The sequence below is a fragment of the Taudactylus pleione genome, unplaced genomic scaffold (assembly GCF_031769625.1).
Source record: "Taudactylus pleione unplaced genomic scaffold, aTauple2 ptg000504l, whole genome shotgun sequence".
Classification (NCBI taxonomy): domain Eukaryota; kingdom Metazoa; phylum Chordata; class Amphibia; order Anura; family Myobatrachidae; genus Taudactylus; species Taudactylus pleione.
The window spans coordinates 1-22,446 of record NW_028284906.1 but is presented as its reverse complement, the minus strand read 5'-3'; the positions used below and the strand labels follow the sequence as shown (position 1 = coordinate 22,446).

At 46.8% G+C, this 22,446-nt stretch overlaps 1 protein-coding gene across 1 annotated transcript in view; it reads right to left on the bottom strand.

Moving 5' to 3' along the window:
• LOC148501719 (uncharacterized) overlaps positions 1-20,423 on the bottom strand; it is a 91,633-nt gene extending 71,210 nt beyond the window's left edge. The window contains exons 1-4 of the mRNA XM_088450057.1: positions 20,155-20,423; positions 16,209-16,317; positions 5,674-5,771; positions 5,250-5,502 (exon numbers count right to left, since the gene is read on the bottom strand). Of these exons, the coding sequence (XP_088306183.1) occupies positions 5,250-5,502; positions 5,674-5,771; positions 16,209-16,317; positions 20,155-20,406 (712 nt within the window). The 5' untranslated portion in view covers positions 20,407-20,423. The remainder of the gene's footprint in view (positions 1-5,249; positions 5,503-5,673; positions 5,772-16,208; positions 16,318-20,154) is intronic.
• Between the last annotated feature and the right edge of the window lie 2,023 nt (positions 20,424-22,446).

The following is a 22,446-nucleotide window of genomic DNA, read 5'->3' as shown; positions in this document are numbered from 1 at the left end:
TCCCAGAGATCCCATATTTACACTCATATTATAGCCCCTTATAATTGACTAATGTGAGCATACCATATCTCAGGTAGCTATTACATAGGGGAAAGTATGTGCAGTTATGTGTATTTAGGTTCAAAGTTACGTGGGTAGAACGGACATGACCCTGATATACTTAACTGTACAGCCAGTCATTAAAGACTTGGCCATGGCTTCAAATATGTGGAGGGTGGGGTAAGCTGATTAAAGGTATGGGCATAAATCTAATTGAGAGACTGCACCATCATTTTCTGTTGTGTCCCTGGTCAGAATAAGCTGCGTGTTATTTAGTAAGTTTCTTTTTATCTGAAACGCGTTTATCTATGTAACCTGTAACCATTTTTTCTTTCGAACATTTCTGTAACTAAGTATTGTACTGCTTTTGTAAATAAAGTGTTCATTATTAGTCTATTTTATATACACTATGTAGAGAAAAGTGATTGAACACGGACAGCAAGTAGATCACTGAGATGTTATGAACGTCAGTACTTTGTAGGTCCACCACGTGCAGTGATTACTCCAGACACCCTTCTTGGCAGACTGGCCACAAGTTCCTGGACAACAGCAGGCGGTTTGTATTGCTAAACATAAAAACCTTTGCTAACCCTGGCGCTCACAATGTGATCTATGTGGGTAGTTAATTGGTTGCGGCTGCCAAAAAAAGAAAATTGTGTACTATTTTCAAAAATATTTAAAAAATAAGCTGCACAATCCTATAATTCTATACACAGAGACTAATCAATGTGAAGTCAATCTAATGTTTGTTACCACAATCTCAGAAAAAAGACTCCGTAACATACACATAGAATACAATATAAAACACTTGAATTATTATTATTATTATTATTATTACCAGTTATTTATATAGCGCACACATATTCCGCAGCGCTTTACAGAGAATAGCTGGCCATTCACATCAGTCCCTGCCCCGATGGAGCTTACAATCTATATTCCCTATCACTTGCGCACACACATACACACTAGGGTTAATTTGTGTTGGGAGCCAATTAACCTACCAGTATATTTTTGGAGTGTGGGAGGAAACCGGAGTACCCGGAGGAAACCCACGCAAGCACAGGGAGAATATAGAAACTCCAAAATGAAGCAAATTAAAGCACTGTTAGTTATTTTTAATGACCGGAAGGTTGAAACTCTGGTAGTTGTGCTTAGTAACCAAATAATCACAGACTTGTACATTGGTCTGTGTATACAGTTATACAGAGTACAGACTACCGTTGGTTAGTACATTGCCAGAGCTCCGGTGTGGATGTTGCGTGCTTGTCACCGGATGTCTGTGCCAGGTATGATCGTGGTCTGTAAAAGGCGGTTTGTAGGGAGATGTAATGGTAACTGTATCCAGTTCTCGGCCGCTGATTAGAGGCCGGTTGCAGTGCAGTTGGTGATAGAATCCGCTGTTATATACTCGCTCCCGGCATGGGATGTGCGGTCTGTCTGCTGGTAACCACTGTACGGAAATTCTCAGAGTTTCTTGAAAGTAGTAATATAAGGCTCAACGCGTTTCTGTGCCATTTAGCACCTTCGTCAGGAGAATAATGTCCCATTTGAAAAGAGGGTTTTTATAGGAGTACCCTGCTAATTGTCTACAGGTGTTCCACTTTTGGTGATCAATAAACATATCACTGTATACACAGACCCAATGTACAAGTCTGTGATTATTCAACGACGTCGATACGGTTACTAAGGACAGCTACCACAGTTTCAAACTTACGGTCCTCAAAGATAGCCAACAGTGCTTTAATTCAGTTCACCATCCAGTGATGACGGTAATATCATTTAAACACCAGAGCCTATACCTTGATATTGGAACTTTGATTTTTTTTTCTGCATAACATTTACTTAAACCAGTCATCGAAGAGTAATAAATTTGTTGCAAGACACAGCTAACTTATATTAGCAAAGTTACCATCATATGTGTCAGTGATTTCAAGTGTTTTATATTGTGTTCTATGTGTATTTTATGGAGTCTTCTACAGCATTTGTTGTTTAACTTTTTTTGAGATTGTGGTAAGAAACATTAGATTAACTTTACATTGGTCTATGGCTATAAAATTATAGGATTTCGCATGCCTATCTTTTAAAGGTATGTTTTGCCATTCCGTCCTAAGTACAGTGACCAACACTGAAGAAGGTTGAGTCGGCATTGAACGCACCGGTCGCTCCAATTCGTCCCAGAGGTTCTCAGTGGGGTTAAGATCTGGACTCCGAGCTGGTCAGTCCATCCGGATTACTGAATTAGATGTATACCAGTCCATCATCGCCCTGAAAACATGACAGGTGGCATTGTCACCCTTGAAAAAAACATTTGTTCCGTAGAACTGCCACAATATAGGGACCAAAGTTGTCGAGAACATCTCTATACTACTATACTATTCATAGTTAATGTGGCCATGAATTAAAACTAGTAGACCCATGCCAACCAGTTTAAACGCGGGAGTGTCCAACCAGTTTTATCTACAATGTGTGTGTGTATATTATATTATACACACACACACACAGCAACAAACCCTCAATGTACTAGCGTTAGGTACAATAAATATACGATGTTGAACAATGATTTAGATCTGCTCCTCTTGTATGACCCTTGCCAGCTGTCAGCAAAGGAAGCTAGGAAGTCGACATAGAGGAACAGGACAAGGTGCGTTGGAGGTTCCTATTCATCTCTCCAAGATCCTCTCATAAAGAAAGGATAACAGCCTTTGTGGAGCTTCCACTAATCCAGGTGCAGCATTGGTTGGACCATCCTTTCCCTAAGCTTTGGGTGAACTGTAGATGACCGATGCGCTATTTGTCAAGTTCCGATTTTGTACATGTTTTTAATCCTATATTTATATAAAACATTTTCTTTGTTTATTTGGGCTATATTCCAGATTTGGAAACGTTGACACAGTGGAGAAGAGATCATCCAAAAATAAGATCTTATTCTAATTAGCCATAACCCTGAGTGGAAAAGTACTAAGAGAAACATTTTATATACAATGCGGGGAGCCGCGTCCTGTCTGTGTTTTGCATGTGAAATGCGCCCTGATTGTTTTGCGTGTTCCGATTTGTGCCCTGAGCTCACCCCGAAGCAAGCCGACACGAAGTCTAGAAGCAAGCAGGGCCCACACCATTCACACAAGCTCATTAACGCCGACATGGGCCGGTCGCCCCTCACAAGCTGGAGACCCCTGGACACAGGGAGAGACATGAGGGCCGGGCTCCACAGACTGGTGTGCCGCCTCCGGAGGAGGAACCAAGTGCTGTCCTGTCCCTATGTCTGTCATTGGGTGTTTTATTTACACTCTAACTGCCTCCAGATCAGTACAGCTCATCCTTTCAGGCTCCAGCCTCCGTACTCTGTGTCATCCGGTCCAAGCAAATCAGCTCCAGGGACCTTCAGGCATCAGCCAGTGGGAGGCGGTAACAGCGGAGGCAAGATGTAGAAGGGCTGAGGCTGCAGCAGCCAACAGCAGAGGAGATGGGCTCTTCAGCAGCAGGTTGATGGCTCATGGCTCTGCCTCCTCCCAGCAGCACCCTCCTCTTCTGCAGCTGTCTCCATCTTCCTCCTTCTTCTACTCTGTCTCCATCTGCTTCCCCTGCACCTTTCATCTCTGCACCTCATACTGCTCCTTCCTTCCTTTTACCAGGTTTCCTGGAGCTACCAAGGACTAGATCTAGGTTTAGATTCATGATAAACCAGCAGCAGTTGCATGGCATGGCCGGGGTGACCCACTACTACCACCAGCTCCAGAGCCCATCACCTCTGCCACATCTTATCTCCTCTGACCTGAGTGGGCCAGGTATGGAGAGAAATGACAGCAGACCCCCAGAGGGAGCATGGCAACCTCACAGCCCTCCATTAGGAACAAGGAGAGTAACAACCAATGAGAACCATCACATACTGTCCCCAGCAGGCAGTGGTGGATGTTATTTCTCCCATGAGAATGAACAATGAAAATATTTTTGACAAGTTTACAGTGTAGACAAAGTTTATACAGTCACTGCTGGGACTGTCATTACATAGGACATTAGTGACCGGCCGTATAATAACTCCAGCCCATGGCTGCCGCTGTACCCATGAGATCATGGAAGGTTGCAAGGGAATAAAGTAACATAACAAGAAGGCGCTCATAGTGTAGTAAATAAAACACCAATTCATGGCTGTAAAATAGGTAGTGTATGGATATGCTTATCTGAGTAAGGTTCCTCTCATGGGTAATGGGAATCAGGATAACGTCACCCCCTTGAGCACTTTTTTTAACCACTTTTAATGATCTATAAATCTGGAATACAGTCCTGCACCAAGCACACAGAGAAGACTCATGGTGTAGTCATTTGGAATTCTACACATGAAAATATAGGATTCAATCAATATAATTCACCCAAATCTTACAAAAGGGGTGCTCCAACAGCTGCAGTCAGCACTTGAGTAAGTAGAAGCTCCCGGTAGCAGTGGTCGTACCTGGCTGAGGGAGCCTTTGGAAGATGAATAGGAACCACCATCGCGTTTCATTTGAAAATAAACTTCCTCAGGGATCATATAGAAAATTCTAAATTACTACACCATGTCTTCCCAGTTTGCTTAGTGCTGGGCTGTATTCCAAATATGGAGACCATTAAAAGTGGTTAAAAAGGTCTCCTAGGAGAGGACTTTATCTTGATTCCATTACGCTTGAGTGGAACCATACTCAGATAAGCTTTTCCATATTTTCTTAAAAGTACGCACAATATCTTTTTTCTACCATCAATTGGTGTTTTATTTTATACTCTATAAACCCCTTCTCGTTTTATTACTCTCTCTATCTCTCAATACACACACACTTATTGATTGGTTAATTAGGACATTTAGATGTAATGATTTACCCTCACATGCTATTCCTCAGATGAAACTGCACGTGAACTACTAAACGCGTCAGCATGAAACAGCTAGTGAGTTAGATCATGCACTCATCTACTGACTTATCTTAGAGCACTGACTATCGCATACCAGACAATTTGTTATATTGTCTGTTATGAGTAATATATTACATTGAAGACAGACTACATGCAGTCACGGTCTGATTGCACTTTCCATGTCTCACAAAGTGTGGCCGTGACCACCTCTAATTAGATTTACAAATTACCAAACTGTTCACTAACAGAGGAGGGTGTAGGATAATAGATTGTTTATGTGACCGAGAAGGAGAATATGTGATTCTATTCAGTAATAAGTGTTTGTTACTCACCTGTGCTGATATCTGTAGGGATTTCCTCCTCCTTACACTGCTGATTACCCCTCACATACGTCTCTTCTTCTTCCTCTGTATCTTCTGCCTTCATATCAGTCACATATGTATTTTCTTCTTCTATATCTTCTGCCTTCATATCAGTCACATATGTCTCTTCTTCACTTTTTATATCTTCTGCCTTCATATCAGTCACAAACGTCTCTTCTTTTCCCTCTATAACGTCTGCCTTAATTTCAATGAGGCCTTCATCCTAAAAGTATCCATAAAACAACAAAATAACACTTTAATAATGTCTGAGTAAATTATATCACAATAAATATTATAATATTAAAATATCAACATGTAAGACAATCAATTATATGCAGGTCAATTAATGAAAAGTCACCTTGGTATTTCGATCCTTGGAAAGAGCCTATATTACCTGATGCTCCTGTGGGGTCCTGTGATTCTCCTCTGTACAATCCTGGGAATAAAGAGGACGGGGACATCTCTCTGGGGTATTTCTGTTACTGGGTCCATCTGTAGGAGACACACAGTGACTGAGTACATTGTATATATGATTACCAGGTGATGTGTGTACAGTAACCTAACCAAATATACTGGATGGGGAAAACTCTCTAGGTATGACTCCCTATGCTGCATTTACCAAGTATATAAGGAGACATCTCATAAATGTTGCAATAAACAGGATGGAACAATAGGAAATGTCAAAGCTCTTTTTATCAGGGAATAAATAATTATCATTAGTGTTTCATTTTAAGATTTTCCCAAAAGATATGGTACAATGTATCCCTAAGGGTCCCCATGTCCCCAGCAGTGTGACAGGGTAGACCTACGACACTATGTCTAGGGTCCCCACATCCAGATATGTCAGAAGAAAGTACCTACACTAACACCTGGAACCTGGTACTTCTGGGTATGTGTGAACACGCTGCTGCAACACTTCCTGGGCACTGTCACTTAATTCCCGCTTGTCCCTCAGCATAACCCAGTCTGCATGGGGCAGCTGGCATAGGGCTTCAGCTTGGAGACTCTGAGATCAGTGCAGAACAGCCGTCTGCTTGCATCCTGTGTCCACCATAATAAAGCAAAATGCTATTTTGCTCTATTCTGGTGGACACAGGATGCAAGCAGCTAAGGAAAGATCAATAACGAAAAATATGATCCTGGTGCTTAAGCTGTGTGATTTGAACACTCTGGGTAATTGCCACCGTAACCTTAAAGAGAAATGCCACTCCTCTAAAATTACAACATAAAAAAGGTGGCGGTAGTACACATGGAGATAACATAAATAATGTTATCAAATTAAACTATTTGAACTCATATTCCATGGAATAAAAAAAATCTATACTAATATATATATATATATATATATATATATATATATATATATATATATAGCGTTCCTGCTAGGCTGTTTTAGCGGGGCGTGGTGCCCTGCCCTCCTTCTGGAGAGCAAAAAGCACCCTGCCCTAACAGCCTGCGGGTGGACAAACATGCGGTGATCCGGTCACCGCCGGAGAATAGACGCCGGGCGCATGCGCCCGGCATCTATTCTCCCTTTCTGCAGCGCTTGGGGGCTGCCCGGCATGTCCGTAAGCTCCGGGCACGCCCCCAAGTATGATGAAAAGGGGACGCGTCTTATAGACACGCCCCCTTTTCATAACCACGCCCCCTTTATTATATATATATAATTTAAAAGCATTGGAGTAGTATGGGATGGCATATATGTGTGTCCCAGATTCCTATCACACGTGTAGTAAAAACCCCAGGTGAAGTCTGTTATGCCAAACAGACCAGAAGTGTTGGCTTTTGGTAAAAGCCGGATAATGGGTCCTAGGGCTGTGGATGTGACAAGAGAGGGAGGGCTCCATCCACAGGCCATTCCAGGAGTTGGGCCTTTCAGCCTGAGAGCAGGCTGATTAGTAGTTGCACCTGGAAGTGGCTCAGATAAGCTGTGTTAGGTTTTGGTTGAGTGTCTCACATACCCTGGGGGGGAACAGACACTGAGGTTTGATCAGAGACACTGTGTTATTTAGAAGTGCTGTGTTTGTGGTAAGGCACTAGGCCCTGCCACTTGTAGAGAGGGAATAACCTGTCCAGTTAGTGCCCAGACGGGCTAGGATTTATTTTCATGGTTTGTTTATTTTGCTGTTTATATTGCACAATAAAACTGGTTCCGACCAGCTTGCACGAAAACCCTGGACTGGTGTGCTGTTTCCTGGCTGCTGTGTGTAAGGAGATGTCCATCTACCCCAGGAGAGGGACCCCCCTACCCCAACTATATCACAATATATATATTATATATCTGCAAATAAATACTAAACGCATATATGGCATACATTGACCAATAATAATTAATTAAAATAACATTGTTCCAATTAGGTAAAATAAAAAATAAATCCTTGTACTATGTCGAAATCCGGTAATGGAACCACCCTACCAGCAGAAACTCTTAGAGGTCCAGTCAATCTCAACATGGTAACAAACCCAGTGAAGGGGTCCAAACTAGCACAAAATGAGAAGCAGCCGCATATGTAGGTGTTACAGCCTTTAGTCTCCAATCTGTAGCAGCACTTAGAGGATCCTTTTCATATGTCGTAACAGGACACAGAGGGGAGGATCTTTCACCATCTCTATATTAGCCGTAGTTGGTAAGAGAATGTACCTGAATACGTGCGGCATGCAATATGCTTTATCCGGATGGATATAGTCAATTAGTAATTCTGCTGTGAGCGATCACACAGACGGGAATTTTGCAAATGATGATCTTTAAAGCAGAAAAGGACCAAAACTCCCAATATCCTTTCAAGAGGCGGAACCACTTCTCCAAGGCTCCTACCACCAGAACCTGGAAGCACCTACTTCTGGGTATGTGGACATGCTACTTCAACATTTCCTGGGTAGTGTTGGCGAATACCCGTTGGTCCCTTAGCAAGGACCAATCTACACTGTGTAGCTGACAGAAGGTTTCAGCTTGGAGCCACTGGGCTCAGTGCAGAACTGCCGGAGAACAAAATAGTGATTTGCTCTTTTCTGGTGGACACAGGATACTAGCAGATGCAGGCGACTTAAGGAAAGATGTTTATTGCTCAAATGTCTTGAAAAAGACAATTCCCCATGCTAAAGGTGCTTGGGGCAATCACAGCATAAAAGATGTTCCAGAAGTACAATCCTTCTTGATGTTCCAGAGGCTGTATGCTTAGGGCTTACAGGACATCCATTTACACAGTACTAACACAGAATACCACAGGGGGAAGCCCGCTCTGGGTACCTTAACCAATCAAGCTAACTACATGTTCTGTGCATGCATACAGTTAACATTTAGCCCTTGTCAACCTGGCTACAGGAGCATCGAATCTAGGCGGGACTTCCAAAACCTTGGTGTCCTCGTCCGCAAAAGGAGAAGAGTATTTAAACCTTCTGGGAACCTGAACCTAAAATTTCTTACATAGTTTTAAACCCTGCCCCCTTCCTCAAAATATCAGAAAATGTGAAAAGGACGGAACAGAGGAATTACTGCTTCTTCTTATGCTTAAACATCAGGCGCCTCAGTTTCCTGAATATTACGTGTCTGTCTGCATCTATTAGTTTACAGACAACAACATTGGGAGATGCATCATCCCATCCCAATGTATCTACCCAATCATCCTCTTTTTTTGAGGAACCTACTGAATCAGAGTCTCCAGGAAAAGCAGCCAAAGCTTGCGGTGACCTCTTCTTAACAACTGCCAATGCGGGGGATGACAGAATCCTATCCATAGATTCTGACATCTTAGGAGAGAGAACAATCACTCAACTCCAACTGCCGAGTCACCCGCCTAGTAAGTTCTACATGGACTCAGCCCAATTCAGGATCACTGACTTATCCATCAAACTTCTTCATGGCCGGTCCAAGGCCTCTGTCTCGCAGGCTGCGCAGAAGGTTCCTGGCTCAGTGAGAAGAACTAAACTTTGCCTTGGAAGCCTCTTCTAGTAATACCCAGCCTTATTATCACAAAGACTTAGAAGTATGCCAAACACTACCTAAAAGCAACATGTTCCTATGCCTAACATAGCGGGGTTACCAAATAACAATCATAGTATGTAATTTCCACACAATAACCTCCATCAAGGCTTTAATCCATCCAACACACATGCCCCCACCTGTATGAGATAACAGGGGCCGACGGCTCCTGATGTATGAGAGAATAGGGGCCGATGGCACCTGATGTATGAGATAATAGGGGCTGATGGCTCCTGATGTATGAGATAATAGGGGCCGATGGCACCTGATGTATGAGATAATAGGGGCCGATGGCACCTGATGTATGAGATAATAGGGGCCGATGGCACCTGATGTATGAGATAATAGGGGCTGATGGCTCCTGATGTATGAGATAATAGGGGCCGATGGCACCTGATGTATGAGATAATAGGGCCGATGGCACCTGATGTATGAGATAATAGGGGCTGATGGCTCCTGATGTATGAGATAATAGGGGCCGATGGCTCCTGATGTATGAGAAAATAGGGGCCGATGGCACCTGATGTATGAGATAATAGGGGCTGATGGCTCCTGATGTATGAGATAATAGGGGCTGATGGTTCCTGATGTATGAGAAAATAGGGGCCGATGGCTCTTGAAGTATAAGAAAATAGGGGCCGATGGCACCTGATGTATGAGATAATAGGGGCCGATGGCTCCTGATGTATGAGATAATAGGGGCCGATGGCACCTGATGTATGAGATAATATGAGATATGGTAAGAACTTACCCTTGTTATCTCTATTTCTACGAAGTCCATAGGGTTCCACAGGATACCTCGGGTATAGGTGTGACGTCAGTCGCAGGGCACCAAAGAGTTAAGCTTTCAGCCTCCCAGGATGCACTAGGTCCCCCTCCTATACCCCGCCCCCGGGCCAAGGCACCTCAGTTAGTTACCAAGCCATAGGCCGGAGGAGGAGAAGGAAGAGAGAGAACAAAGATCTGGACACATACAAGAATCACATTCTCACCAGAGGGAGACGGAAAACCGGTGACCAGAGCAAAGCCCATCTGCAGCACAGGTGCGACAGGGCGGGAGTCCTGTGGAACCCTATGGACTTCGTAGAAATAGAGATAACAAGGGTAAGTTCTTACCATATCTCATATTTTCTACTTCAGGGTCCATAGGGTATCCACAGGATACCTTGGGGATGTCCCAAAGCAGTATCCTTTAAGGGTGGGGACGCTCCTGTGCAGAAAGGAGAATCCGCCGCCCGAAGGAAGCATCCTGAGAGGCGAAGGTGTCAAACCTGTAATACCTCACGAAGGTATGGACAGAAGACCACGTAGCAGCCTTGCAGATCTGAACTGCCGAGGCACCACGTCGAGCTGCCCACGAAGGACCCACAGACCTAGTGGAATGAGCCTTCAGAGAAGGAGGGACCGGTAGGCCTTCATGAAGATAAGCTTCAGAAATAGCCATACGGATCCAGGCTGCCAAAGTTTGCTTTGAAGCAGGCCAACCCTTTTTACAGAAGCCATAGAGGACAACAAAGCGTCCGACTTCCTAAACAAAGAAGTGCGGTCAACATAAGTCCTTAAGGCCCGCACAACATCCAAAGAGGCCTCACCCACGGAAAGACCCGGTGAGTTAAAGGCCGGAACAACTATTTCCTCGTTAACATGAAACTGGGAAACAACTTTGGGAAGAAACTTGGGCCGAGTGCGGAGCACTGCCCTGTTCCCATGAAAAACCAAGAAAGGGGGTCTACAAGAAAGAGCCCCTAACTCAGAAACACGTCTGGCTGAAGCAACGGCCAGAAGGAAAACAGTCTTAGCTGTTAGCCATTTAATATCCACTGAGCCCAGTGGTTCAAACGGCGGTCCTTGGAGAGCCCTCAGGACCACAGCCAAATCCCAAGGCGCCACAGGTGGAACAAAGGGCGGCTGAATACGGAGAACACCTTGCATAAAGGTGCGCACATCCGGGATTGTAGCAATCCTACGGTGAAACCAGACAGATAGGGCCGAAACCTGTACCTTCAAAGAAGCAAGGCGAAGCCCATGATCTAGTCCCGCTTGCAGGAAGGCGAGAATCCGAGACAGACGAAACTCCCGCGGTGCATAACCTCTCGGTCGACACCACTGGAAGAACATATGCCACACGCGATGGTATATCCTCGCGGAAGACGGTTTCCGAGCTCGTAACATGGTACGCACCACAGAGCTGGAAAACCCCCAGGACCTCAGCATGGCCGTCTCAACAGCCACTCCGCCAAAGACAGCCGAGACAGGTCCGGGTGAAGACAAGGACCCTGAGACAGAAGGTCCGGTCGTAGCGGCAACCGCAGAGGACTGTCCACGGACAGACCCTGAAGGTCTGAGAACCAGTGCCGTCTGGGCCACGCGGGAGCTATCAACAGGAGCGTCCCTCCTTCCTGTTTGAATTTCCGGATTACCCGTGGAAGAAGGGAGACCGGAGGGAACAGGTATGCGAACCTGAACGTCCACCGGACGGACAGAGCATCCACCAGAGACGCCCCTTCGTCTCTTGTGCGAGACCCGTACACCGGCAACTTGTTGTTGTGCCGGGACGCCATGAGGTCGATTTCTGGAAGACCCCACCTGTCCACCAGTAGTTGAAAAACGTCCGGGTGCAGGGACCATTCCCCTGGATGAACGTCCTGGCGACTTAGAAAGTCTGCCTCCCAATTTAGCACTCCCGGGATGAAGACCGCTGATATGGCCGGAAGATTGCGCTCCGCCCAAACCAGGATCCGAGAGACCTCTACGAGAGCCGCCCGACTGCGAGTTCCTCCTTGCCTGTTTATGTAGGCCACGGTGGTAGCATTGTCCGACTGGACCTGCACCGGGTGACCCTGGAGAAACCGCTGTGCCTGCAGGAGAGCATTGAAGACCGCACGGAGTTCCAAGATATTTATTGGAAGCTCCGCTTCTGTCGGTGTCCACCTGCCCTGGAACAAGTGTGGACCCGAAACTGCTCCCCAGCCCCGAAGACTGGCGTCCGTTGTCAACAGGACCCAATTTGGAACCCAGAACGGACGTCCCTTGTTGAGGTGGGTCGTCTTTAACCACCACGCAAGGGACAGGCGAACCTCCGGGGTGAGCACAATCGTCTGGAACTTCAGAGACTGAGGCAGCCCGTTCCACTTGGACAGGATCAGGTGCTGCAGAGGTCTGGAGTGAAACTGGGCGTATTCCACCATGTCGAACACCGACACCATGGAGCCCAGTAACCTCATCGCCGAGTGTAAGGACACCCGGCGGCTGTGCAGACAACTGCGCACCCTTGACTGTAAAGCAGAGATCTTGTCCTCCGTCACGAAGATCCTTTGCTGTCCCGAGTCCAATAAGGCTCCAAGATGCAGAATCCTCCGAGACGGGATTAGAGTGGACTTCTGCCAGTTGATTAGCCAGCCGTGCCATTGCAGCAGTGCAATGGTCAGGTCCAAGTGGTGTAACAGGAGCTCTGGAGATCCTGCCACCAATAACAGGTCGTCCAAGTACGGCAACATGCGGACTCCTTGCAGCCGCAGAGAAGCCGCCATGACCGCCATAGCGTCCTGTAAGTTCAATGACACCATGTAGTCCCCAGGTTCCAGCGCCAGAATGATGGACCGTAGGGTCTCCATCCGAAACTTCGGGACCCGCAAAGACTTGTTGAGTGCTTTGAGGTTGAGAATCGGACGATATGACCCATTGGGTTTCTGTACCAAAAAAAGATTTGAATAGAAACCCTGGCCCCTCTGGGAGAATGGAACAGGCACTATAACTCCAGCCTGGAGCATAGTGTGCAATACCTTCCGCAGCTCCGTAGCCTTGTTCCGGTCTGATGGTAGACCCGTGGTGAAGAATCGAGCCGGGGGTCTGTGCCGGAAGGAGAGGGCGTACCCGTGAGAGACCACCTCCAGAACCCAAGTGTCTGTCGTAGTGAACGACCAACACCGGGAGAACTGCAGCAGGCGGCCTCCCACCCTGGGATCCCCCAAGGGGAGACCCGGACCGTCAGGCCGCAGGCTTGTCATCTGGCTTGGGGGCCGGACGTCTGGTACTCCATGCCTGTTTCCGGGGCTTGACCGATTTCTTAGGGCCAGCCTGTCAAGGAAACGACTGTGGTTTGGGCCTGCCCTGGGCCCTAGATGACCGAAAGGACGATGGTCCAGAACCAGAAGGAGCAGCGGCCGACGGGAGACAAGCAGATTTGGCTGCCGCCAGCGTGGCCACAATCTTATCCAGATCCGGACCGAAGAGAACTTCTCCGGTAAACGGCAACGCTTCCAGACCTTTCTTGGATCTGCGTCCGCCTTCCAGGATCGCAGCCACAAGGTGCGACGAGCAGCTACCGCTGCTGAAGAAATTCTAGACACCAGAGTACTAATGTCTAGAGCCGCCTCGTTGATGTAGGTGGCCGAATCACGGAGATTGCCAATCAACTCCGCCTGTTCGGCCGGACAGTCGGATTCAAAAGAAGCCTCTAATGAATCCGCCCAGCGCTCCATCGCTCTGGCAACCCAGCAAATGGCCATAGCCGGCCGTGCTGCCCCCCCTGCAAGGGAATAAGCAGACTTCAGGCAGATTTCTACCTTGCGGTCCGTAGCATCCTTAAGGGAGGACATGGATGGCATCGGCAATGTGGCACTACGGACAAGACGGGTCACGTGAGAATCCACCTGTGGAGGGGATTCACACTTAGCAAAATAATTATCCGCGAACGGATAAGCCACCGCCAGGCGTCTCTGCGGCTGGTATCTTTTGCCAGGTTGTTTCCACGCCTCCTCTAAATGGTCCACCAACTGACCCGAAAGAGGAAAGACTGTGGCATCGCCCTTCACATCTTTGAAAAAGGCATACTTAGATTTAGCCGCTGGGGGAACTTCGTCCTCAATCACCAAGGCTGTGCGGACCGCCCGAATAAGTCCAGGAATATATACTTTGGACTTAGCATCAGCGTCCTTAGTATGGAAAGGTTCCTGATCGTAAGGATCCAGAATCTCCCCATCATCAGACGTCCCTTCGTCATCCTCATAAGGAGCGGACAGAGACGCCACCGGCCTTTTATGAGGCCGCATCACAGACTCCCCTTGCAACACATCCGACAAGTGCTGTACAGAACTCGTCAGGGAGTTAACCCACGCTGGCTCCTGAGAACCCGGGAGCGGGGAAATAGGGAGACTGTGGGGTACCACCAATTGTCGTGGGAACCCCTGCATGGGTGACGACACCACAGACTGCTGGGACAAACCCATCGGAGTAAACGCGGGCTGCGGAGCTAACTGGCCCACTAAAGCTGTTAACGCCTGAGCGAAACAAGCCCAGGGCGGCTCCTGTACCGGTGCTGTAACCGTAATAGGCCGCGCCATGGACAAACACTGCCGGCAAAGGCCCTCCGCGCTACCCTCCCCCTCCGCTAACGGTACTTTGCACGTGGTACACTGTAGCCGGAGGGGAAAATCACTTTCAGACATGATGGCACCACGTATGTGACCTCTCTCACCAATTAAGTATTAAATAGGCGAGAGACCACCCTGCAGCACCGCACCGCAAGGGCTTTAGCAGAAAGAACAGGGACAGTAATAAAGCTGACAGTTTAGAGAAGAAAAGTTACAGGCAGCGCTAGCACAGTCACATACAATGCAGAGAAATAACAATTCCTGCACTAACAGCGCTGATCACTCAACTACACAGACACAGGGCCTGGTAGGACACAGCGCTGCATACACAGACCTGAGCCACAGCGGAGGAGAGGTATGCGGGGGGACCCAGACCACGATGCTTCCTTCCAGACTTCCAGCAGCGTTCACCATGCGTTGCAGAGAAGATGGCCGCCGAGGAGCAGAGAGAAGCTGGCCTGGGGGAGGAGCGCTGACACAGGACCAGTCAGCACAGTGCAGAGAGGGCTGTGTGCAGCGGGGGAGGCGCCGGCTGTGAGACAGGGAAGGCGCGCTCCCCTGGCATGCATTTAACCCCTGGGACGCCGCAGCGCTACCGCTCTGCTGCGGTCCGCTGTCCCAGGGGGTAGTGGAAGCGCAGGTTGGTCGCCTGGCTCCACGCTGCAGCCAGTCCCCAGGGAGCCCCCTGCCTGGGGACTTAGGACCATGTGATCAGCGGGGACCCACCGCGGAACCCCGCTGCTTACCTCTGTCCCCCTTGAATCCGGCCATGGTCCGGAACATCTGGGGTCACCGCTAGCTGTGACCCCAGACGCCCACCAGCATCCCCGGATCAGTACCGGCGTTCTGGTACCGGCGGGGTGTAGGGAAGACAGCATGGACGTCAGGACTGACTGTCCATGCTGTTCATCCAGATGTGCAGCCACAGCTGCATGAAGAAAAAGCTTCAGGGGCTCTTCTAGCCCCCACTCCAACAGGTGCACCCGACTCCGGCCGGGCACCAAACTAAACTGAGGTGCCTTGGCCCGGGGGCGGGGTATAGGAGGGGGACCTAGTGCATCCTGGGAGGCTGAAAGCTTAACTCTTTGGTGCCCTGCGACTGACGTCACACCTATACCCGAGGTATCCTGTGGATACCCTATGGACCCTGAAGTAGAAAATAGGGGCTGATGGCTCCTGATGTATGAGATAATAGGGGCTGATGGCTCCTGATGTATGAGATAATAGGGGCTGATGGTTCCTGATGTATGAGAAAATAGGGGCTGATGGTTCCTGATGTATGAGATACACCAGATAGTGTGAGGAGGAGACTGGTCAGATCTCTGGGCTGGTAACACACACTGACATGATGTGAGGGGTAGAGCAGGAGTATAATAGGGGCTGATGGCTCCTGATGTATGAGATACACCAGAGAGTGTGGGGAGGAGACTGGGCAGATAAATTTCCCTCATTAGATTTTGGCGCAGCTTATAGGAGCGTCGGCATCCAGACTCCGGGAGGAGGGTGCAAGATAAGAGATTGCTGTAGTGACTGAACAAGGAGAATGTGTCACTTATGTAATAAGTGTTTATTACTCACCTGTGCTGATATCTGTGGGGATTTCCTCCTCCTTACATTGATCCCTCCTCATATACGTCTCTTCTTCTTCCTCTATTTCTTCTTCCTTTATATCAGTCATATCTTTAACCTATATAACCCACAGAACAATAAAGAAAACACTCAAATACCAATAAATGATATTAGACATTAGTAAAAGAGAAGAATATTCGTGTGGAAGACTAATTACAGCGCCCTACAGACCGTACGGTAAATGTTATAGTATATGAGAACACAATCTGGTGCTCAAGTAAGTGAATAATTTAGATGTCCAATTTGAAACTCAAGTTTCACCTAAAAACACAATTTTAATAATACGCAATATAGTTCAAGTAATGGCGCTTCAATTCACATCTACAATCATTTAATTAAGGTATAGTCATAGAGTAATACTTACCTTCACTACTCACACAATGCATTGATAATCAAATACCACTTAGCAAGAGGTCACTCCCCAGATGCGTAGCCATTGTGTGATCGCACAATAGTACATATAATTTGTAAATAAAAATAAATAAATAAAATAAAGGAACAGCAGAATATAAATACTCTCTCTCAACCTCCCCCCCCCCAAGTCATATAAACTTTTAATCATACTGTGCATATCCCCATCCTGTCATATATTCCATCCAACTCCCATCTCTATCAGTGTGTGCTGGGAGCTGTGTTATTCCCCCTCATATATCACTGTACAGTCCCCTCTCCCCTATATAATAATACCACATATCAGTGTGTGCTGGGAGCTGTGTTATTCCCTCTCATATATCATTGTACGGTCCCCTCTCCCCTATATAATAATAACACCACATATCAGTGTGTGCTGGGAGCTGTGTTATTCCCCCTCATATATCACTGTACTGTACCCTCTCCCCTATATGATAATAATACCACATATCAGTGTGTGCTGAGAGCTGTGTTATTCACCCTCATATATCACTGTACAGTCCCCTCTCCCCTATATAATAATACCACATATCAGTGTGTGCTGGAAGCTGTGTTATTCCCCCTCATATATCACTGTACAGTCCCCTCTCCCCTATATAATAATAATACCACATAGTGTGTGCTGGAAGCTGTGTTATTCCCCCTCATATATCACTGTACAGTCCCCTCTCCCCTATATAATAATAACACCACATATCAGTGTGTGCTGGGAGCTGTGTTATTCCCCCTCATATATCACTGTACTGTACCCTCTCCCCTATATGATAATAATACCACATATCAGTGTGTACTGAGAGCTGTGTTATTCACCCTCATATATCACTGTACAGTCCCCTCTCCCCTATATAATAATACCACATATCAGTGTGTGCTGGAAGCTGTGTTATTCCCCCTCATATATCACTGTACAGTCCCCTCTCCCCTATATAATAATAATACCACATATCAGTGTGTGCTGGGAGCTGTGTTATTCACCCTCATATATCACTGTACAGTCCCCTCTCCCCTATATAATACCACATATCAGTGTGTGCTGGGAGCTGTGTTATTCACCCTCATATCACTGTACAGTCCCCTCTCCCCTATATAGTAATAATACCACATATCAGTGTGTGCTGGGAGCTGTGTTATACACCCCTCATATATCACTGTACAGTCCCCTCTCCCCTATATAATAATAACACCACATATCAGTGTGTGCTGAGAGCTGTGTTATTCACCCTCATATATCACTGTACAGTCCCCTCTCCCCTATATAATAATAATACCACTTATCAGTGTGTGCTGGGAGCTGTGTCATTCCCCCTCATATATCACTGTACAGTCCCCTCTCCCCTATATAATAATAACACCACATATCAAGTGTGTGCTGGAAGCTGTGTTATTCCCCCTCATATCACTGTACAGTCCCCTCTCCCCTATATAATAATTATACCACATATCAGTGTGTGCTGGGAGCTGTGTTATACACCCCTCATATATCACTGTATGGTCCCCTCTCCCCTATATAATAATAATACCACATTTCAGTGTGTGCTGGGAGCTGTGTTATTCCCCTCATATATCACTGTACGGTCCCCTCTCCCCTATATAATAATACTACGTATCAGTGTGTGCTGGGAGCTGTGATATTCCCCCTCATATATCACTGTACAGTCCCCTCTCCCCTATATAATAATACTACGTATCAGAGTGTGCTGGGAGCTGTGATATTCCCCCTCATATATCACTGTACAGTCCCCTCTCCCCTATATAATAATAATACCACTTATCAGTGTGTGCTGGGAGCTGTGTCATTCCCCCTCATATATCACTGTACAGTCCCCTCTCCCCTATATAATAATACCACCACATATCAAGTGTGTGCTGGAAGCTGTGTTATTCCCCCTCATATCACTGTACAGTCCCCTCTCCCCTATATAATAATTATACCACATATCAGTGTGTGCTGGGAGCTGTGTTATACACCCCTCATATATCACTGTATGGTCCCCTCTCCCCTATATAATAATAATACCACATTTCAGTGTGTGCTGGGAGCTGTGTTATTCCCCTCATATATCACTGTACGGTCCCCTCTCCCCTATATAATAATACTACGTATCAGTGTGTGCTGGGAGCTGTGATATTCCCCCTCATATATCACTGTACAGTCCCCTCTCCCCTATATAATAATAATACCACATATCAGTGTGTGCTGGGAGCTGTTTTATTCCCCCTCATATATCACTGTATGGTCCCCTCTCCCTTATATAATAATAAAACCACATATCAGTGTGTGCTGGGAGCTGTGTTATTCCCCCTCATATATCACTGTACAGTCCCCTCTCCCCTATATAATAATAATACCACTTATCAGTGTGTGCTGGGAGCTGTGTTATCCCCCTCATATATCATTGTACATTCCTCTCTCCTGTATAATAATAATAGCCCGCCACCACAGTGTGCAAAAGCAGAAATGTATATATAAATATGAATAAAAAAAAGATATACTCTGTATAGATATGGTAAACAAATTAGATAGATATATATTATATATATATATATATATATATATAGTGGGAGGCGGATATATGTATGTGTATATATAATTGAGACAGGGGTGTGGTTATATGTATAGGATAGATATATAAGGGGCAGGGATGTGTGGCGTGGAGGGGATATATATATATATATATATATATATATATATATATATATATAATCTAGATATATAGATATATACACATACATAAAGAAGCGGTGGCACTTCACAAACAAAGTTCATCGAAGCAGGGTAAATAACCACAAATTTACTTCAACGTTTCGGTCATATGACGTTCGTCAAGAAGCATATATAATATGTGTGTGTGTATATGGGAGCAGGGGGTGTAGAGGGATATAGATATGTATAGGGGTGATTTTATATATATATATATGGGGTAGGAGGAGGTATATATGAGGTAGGAGGAGGTATATGTGAGGTAGGAAGTATATATGAGTTAGGATGTATATATTGGTACGAGATATATATGAGGTAGGAGGAGGTATATATGAGGTAGGAGGTATATATGAGGTAGGAGGAGGTATATATGAGGTAGGAGGAGGTATATATGAGATAGGAAGAGGTATATATGAGGTGGTAGGAGGTATATGAGGTAGGAGGAGGTATATATGAGGTAGGAGGAGGTATATATGAGATAGGAAGAGGTATATATGAGATAGGAAGAGGTATATATGAGGTAGGAGGTATATATGAGGTAGGAGGAGGTATATGAGGTAGGAGGAGGTATATATGAGGTAGGAGGAGGTATATATGAGATAGGAAGAGGTATATATGAGGTGGTAGGAGGTATACATGGGGTAGGAGGTATATATGAGGTAGGGGGAGGTGTACATGGGGTAGGATGAGGTATATATAAAGTATATGGGGAAGGAGGAGGTATATGGCGACACCAGGCAGGGGGGTAATGGAGTATGGAAGCACCGGGCAGCCGCCACTCACCTCACCCCCTCCCCTCAGTGTCAGGCAGCGGCCTCTCCCTCCCCCCTCAGCACACACAGGGCACCGGCAGCGCGGAGACACCGGCACCAGGAAGTATGGGAGGAACTGGCAGCTGCCAGGAAGAGTAATGGCGGCGGCGGCGTGCAGTATCAGGAAGTGACGGAGGCCGCAGTGGGGCAGGAGAGAGAAGAACGCGGACAGGATAATGGGAGGAGGAGACCCGGCCTGAGCTGCTGCTGCTGCCCCCGTCATACATGTGTTATATATGTGTGACGGTCTGTGTGACAAATGTATGACCTGGGGGCTGTGTATAACATGTGTATGACCTGGGGACTGTGTGTGCGTGTGACACATGTATGAGCTGGGGGTTGTGTGTGACATGTATGACCTGTGGGCTGTGTGTGTGACATGTATGACCTGTGGGCTGTGTGTGACACATGTATGACCTGTGGGCTGTGTGTGTGACCTGGGGGCTGTGTGTGACACATGTATGACCAGTAGACATGTAACACTGTAGCAGCAGCAGCTGCTCCTCCCTAGAAGCCGGTGTTGGGCGCATGCGCTGGTCCCGGCAGTGGCCACACCCATTGCGGATCTGTTACTAGAGGTTACCCAGCGCTTCCTAACATCTAAGTCAGTGGTGGGAACCGCTCATTGGCTGGGAGAGGTGGGGGCTCGTCTCCCTCATCCAATGAACCCTCAGCCAATACCTTTCTATGTGACCTGCAGCGGCTGAGCCCTCATACATGTCCATGACTCGGGTATTGGCGGGTTGTTGTGTTATTGGATGACGTGATGCCTACAGGGACAGAGGAGGACTGGAGCCAAGGGGTAGGTGAGTATGGATTTATATTACAGGTAACACTATGGTTTCTACTGGACAAGAGGACACGATCTACACCAGGGACAAGGTGAGTATGTGTGTAATAGACGTGTACTGTCACTGTTTGTGAGTCTTGGCTTTATTTTAAAATTTTCTAGGTGAACTGAACGTACCAGAGGGCCCTTAATGCCCAGCAGGCTGGTACTTGTGGTTCTCCTAGTACCAGCATGCGGGGGAGGCTTACTGGAACTTCTAGTTCTACTGTAAAAGACAATATTATTATTTTTTACACCGACCTGGCACCCACTGCCCAGAGGCTCTGAGGATCGCCCTGGGATATCCGCCCAGGCCTGGAGTGCCCTGTAGAGGGGTAACCCCTTTATTGAGGGGTCCCCTCCTCCCCAGGGATCCCCGACCTCTGCTGACTAGCGGTCAGGTGATCAATGCTTTGGCCATTGGACCCAGTTGAAGAGTCCTGCGGCTGTAGTATTATACCCCAACTAGAAAGAGTCCGGTACTGCTTGTTGAAAAATCAGGGGACCCCTACTCATTTTGTCTCCTGTATTTCACAACCAGGACTTGCTCACTGAGCCCATCACTGGTTGTTAAAAATACAGGGGAATCCTACATTTATTTTTACCCTGTATTTTTACAACCAGGACCGGCTCAGAAAAGCCTGGTGCTGGTTGTGCTTTAAGGGGGGACCTCACATAATTTTTTTAAATATTTTTAACATTTTTTTTATTTTTTAAACCGAAGCCTTCAAGAATCTCACTGATCTGTGCAGGCTTCTGTGTAACTCGCACTTTGTAATGAAAGTCGCATTACAAGGTCCACGTTTACCAGCAGTTTAACTTGCATGCGAGTCAAGCTGGGACACTCTGTTACATTTTGGGGAGTTAGGAGTAAATGATAGTATAAGTAGGGGAAGAAGAAGCACGTAATGGAAGAGGGTCCTGCTCGTGAGAGTAAAGGGATCCAGGAAGAATGATATGCTTAAGTTAAGACTGCAGGTTAGAGCAGACACAGCATTTAGAGAAGAGCTGGAGGTGAGATCCGGGCCAAAGTGGCCCGGACAAGTAAGTTACTCTGAGACCGGATAAGGCAACAGGAGGAGGCTCAAGGCAGGGGAACCTAATGTGGGCGAGAGACCAGAGACCAAGATGGGACCCAGCAGTGCCCAGGAGCTTTGGGGGCCAATGTAGGGCTCAAGATCCCGTGCAGAGGACAACCAGGCAGGAGGTAGATGGACACAGAGGAAGTCGGGATTATGCCCCACACTCTAGTGACAGTGATCTCCCGGGTGGATGCCTGAGGCACTAATCAGAGGGGCGAGTACTGAGCTGAATTGTGGTCTGCAGAACGGATTTAGAAGATTACAGATGAAAGATCCTGGGACCCATAGGAGAATGAGCCAGGCATAATTACAACACAAAGCTTCAAGACACTCTGAGTGGTCAGAAGACGGT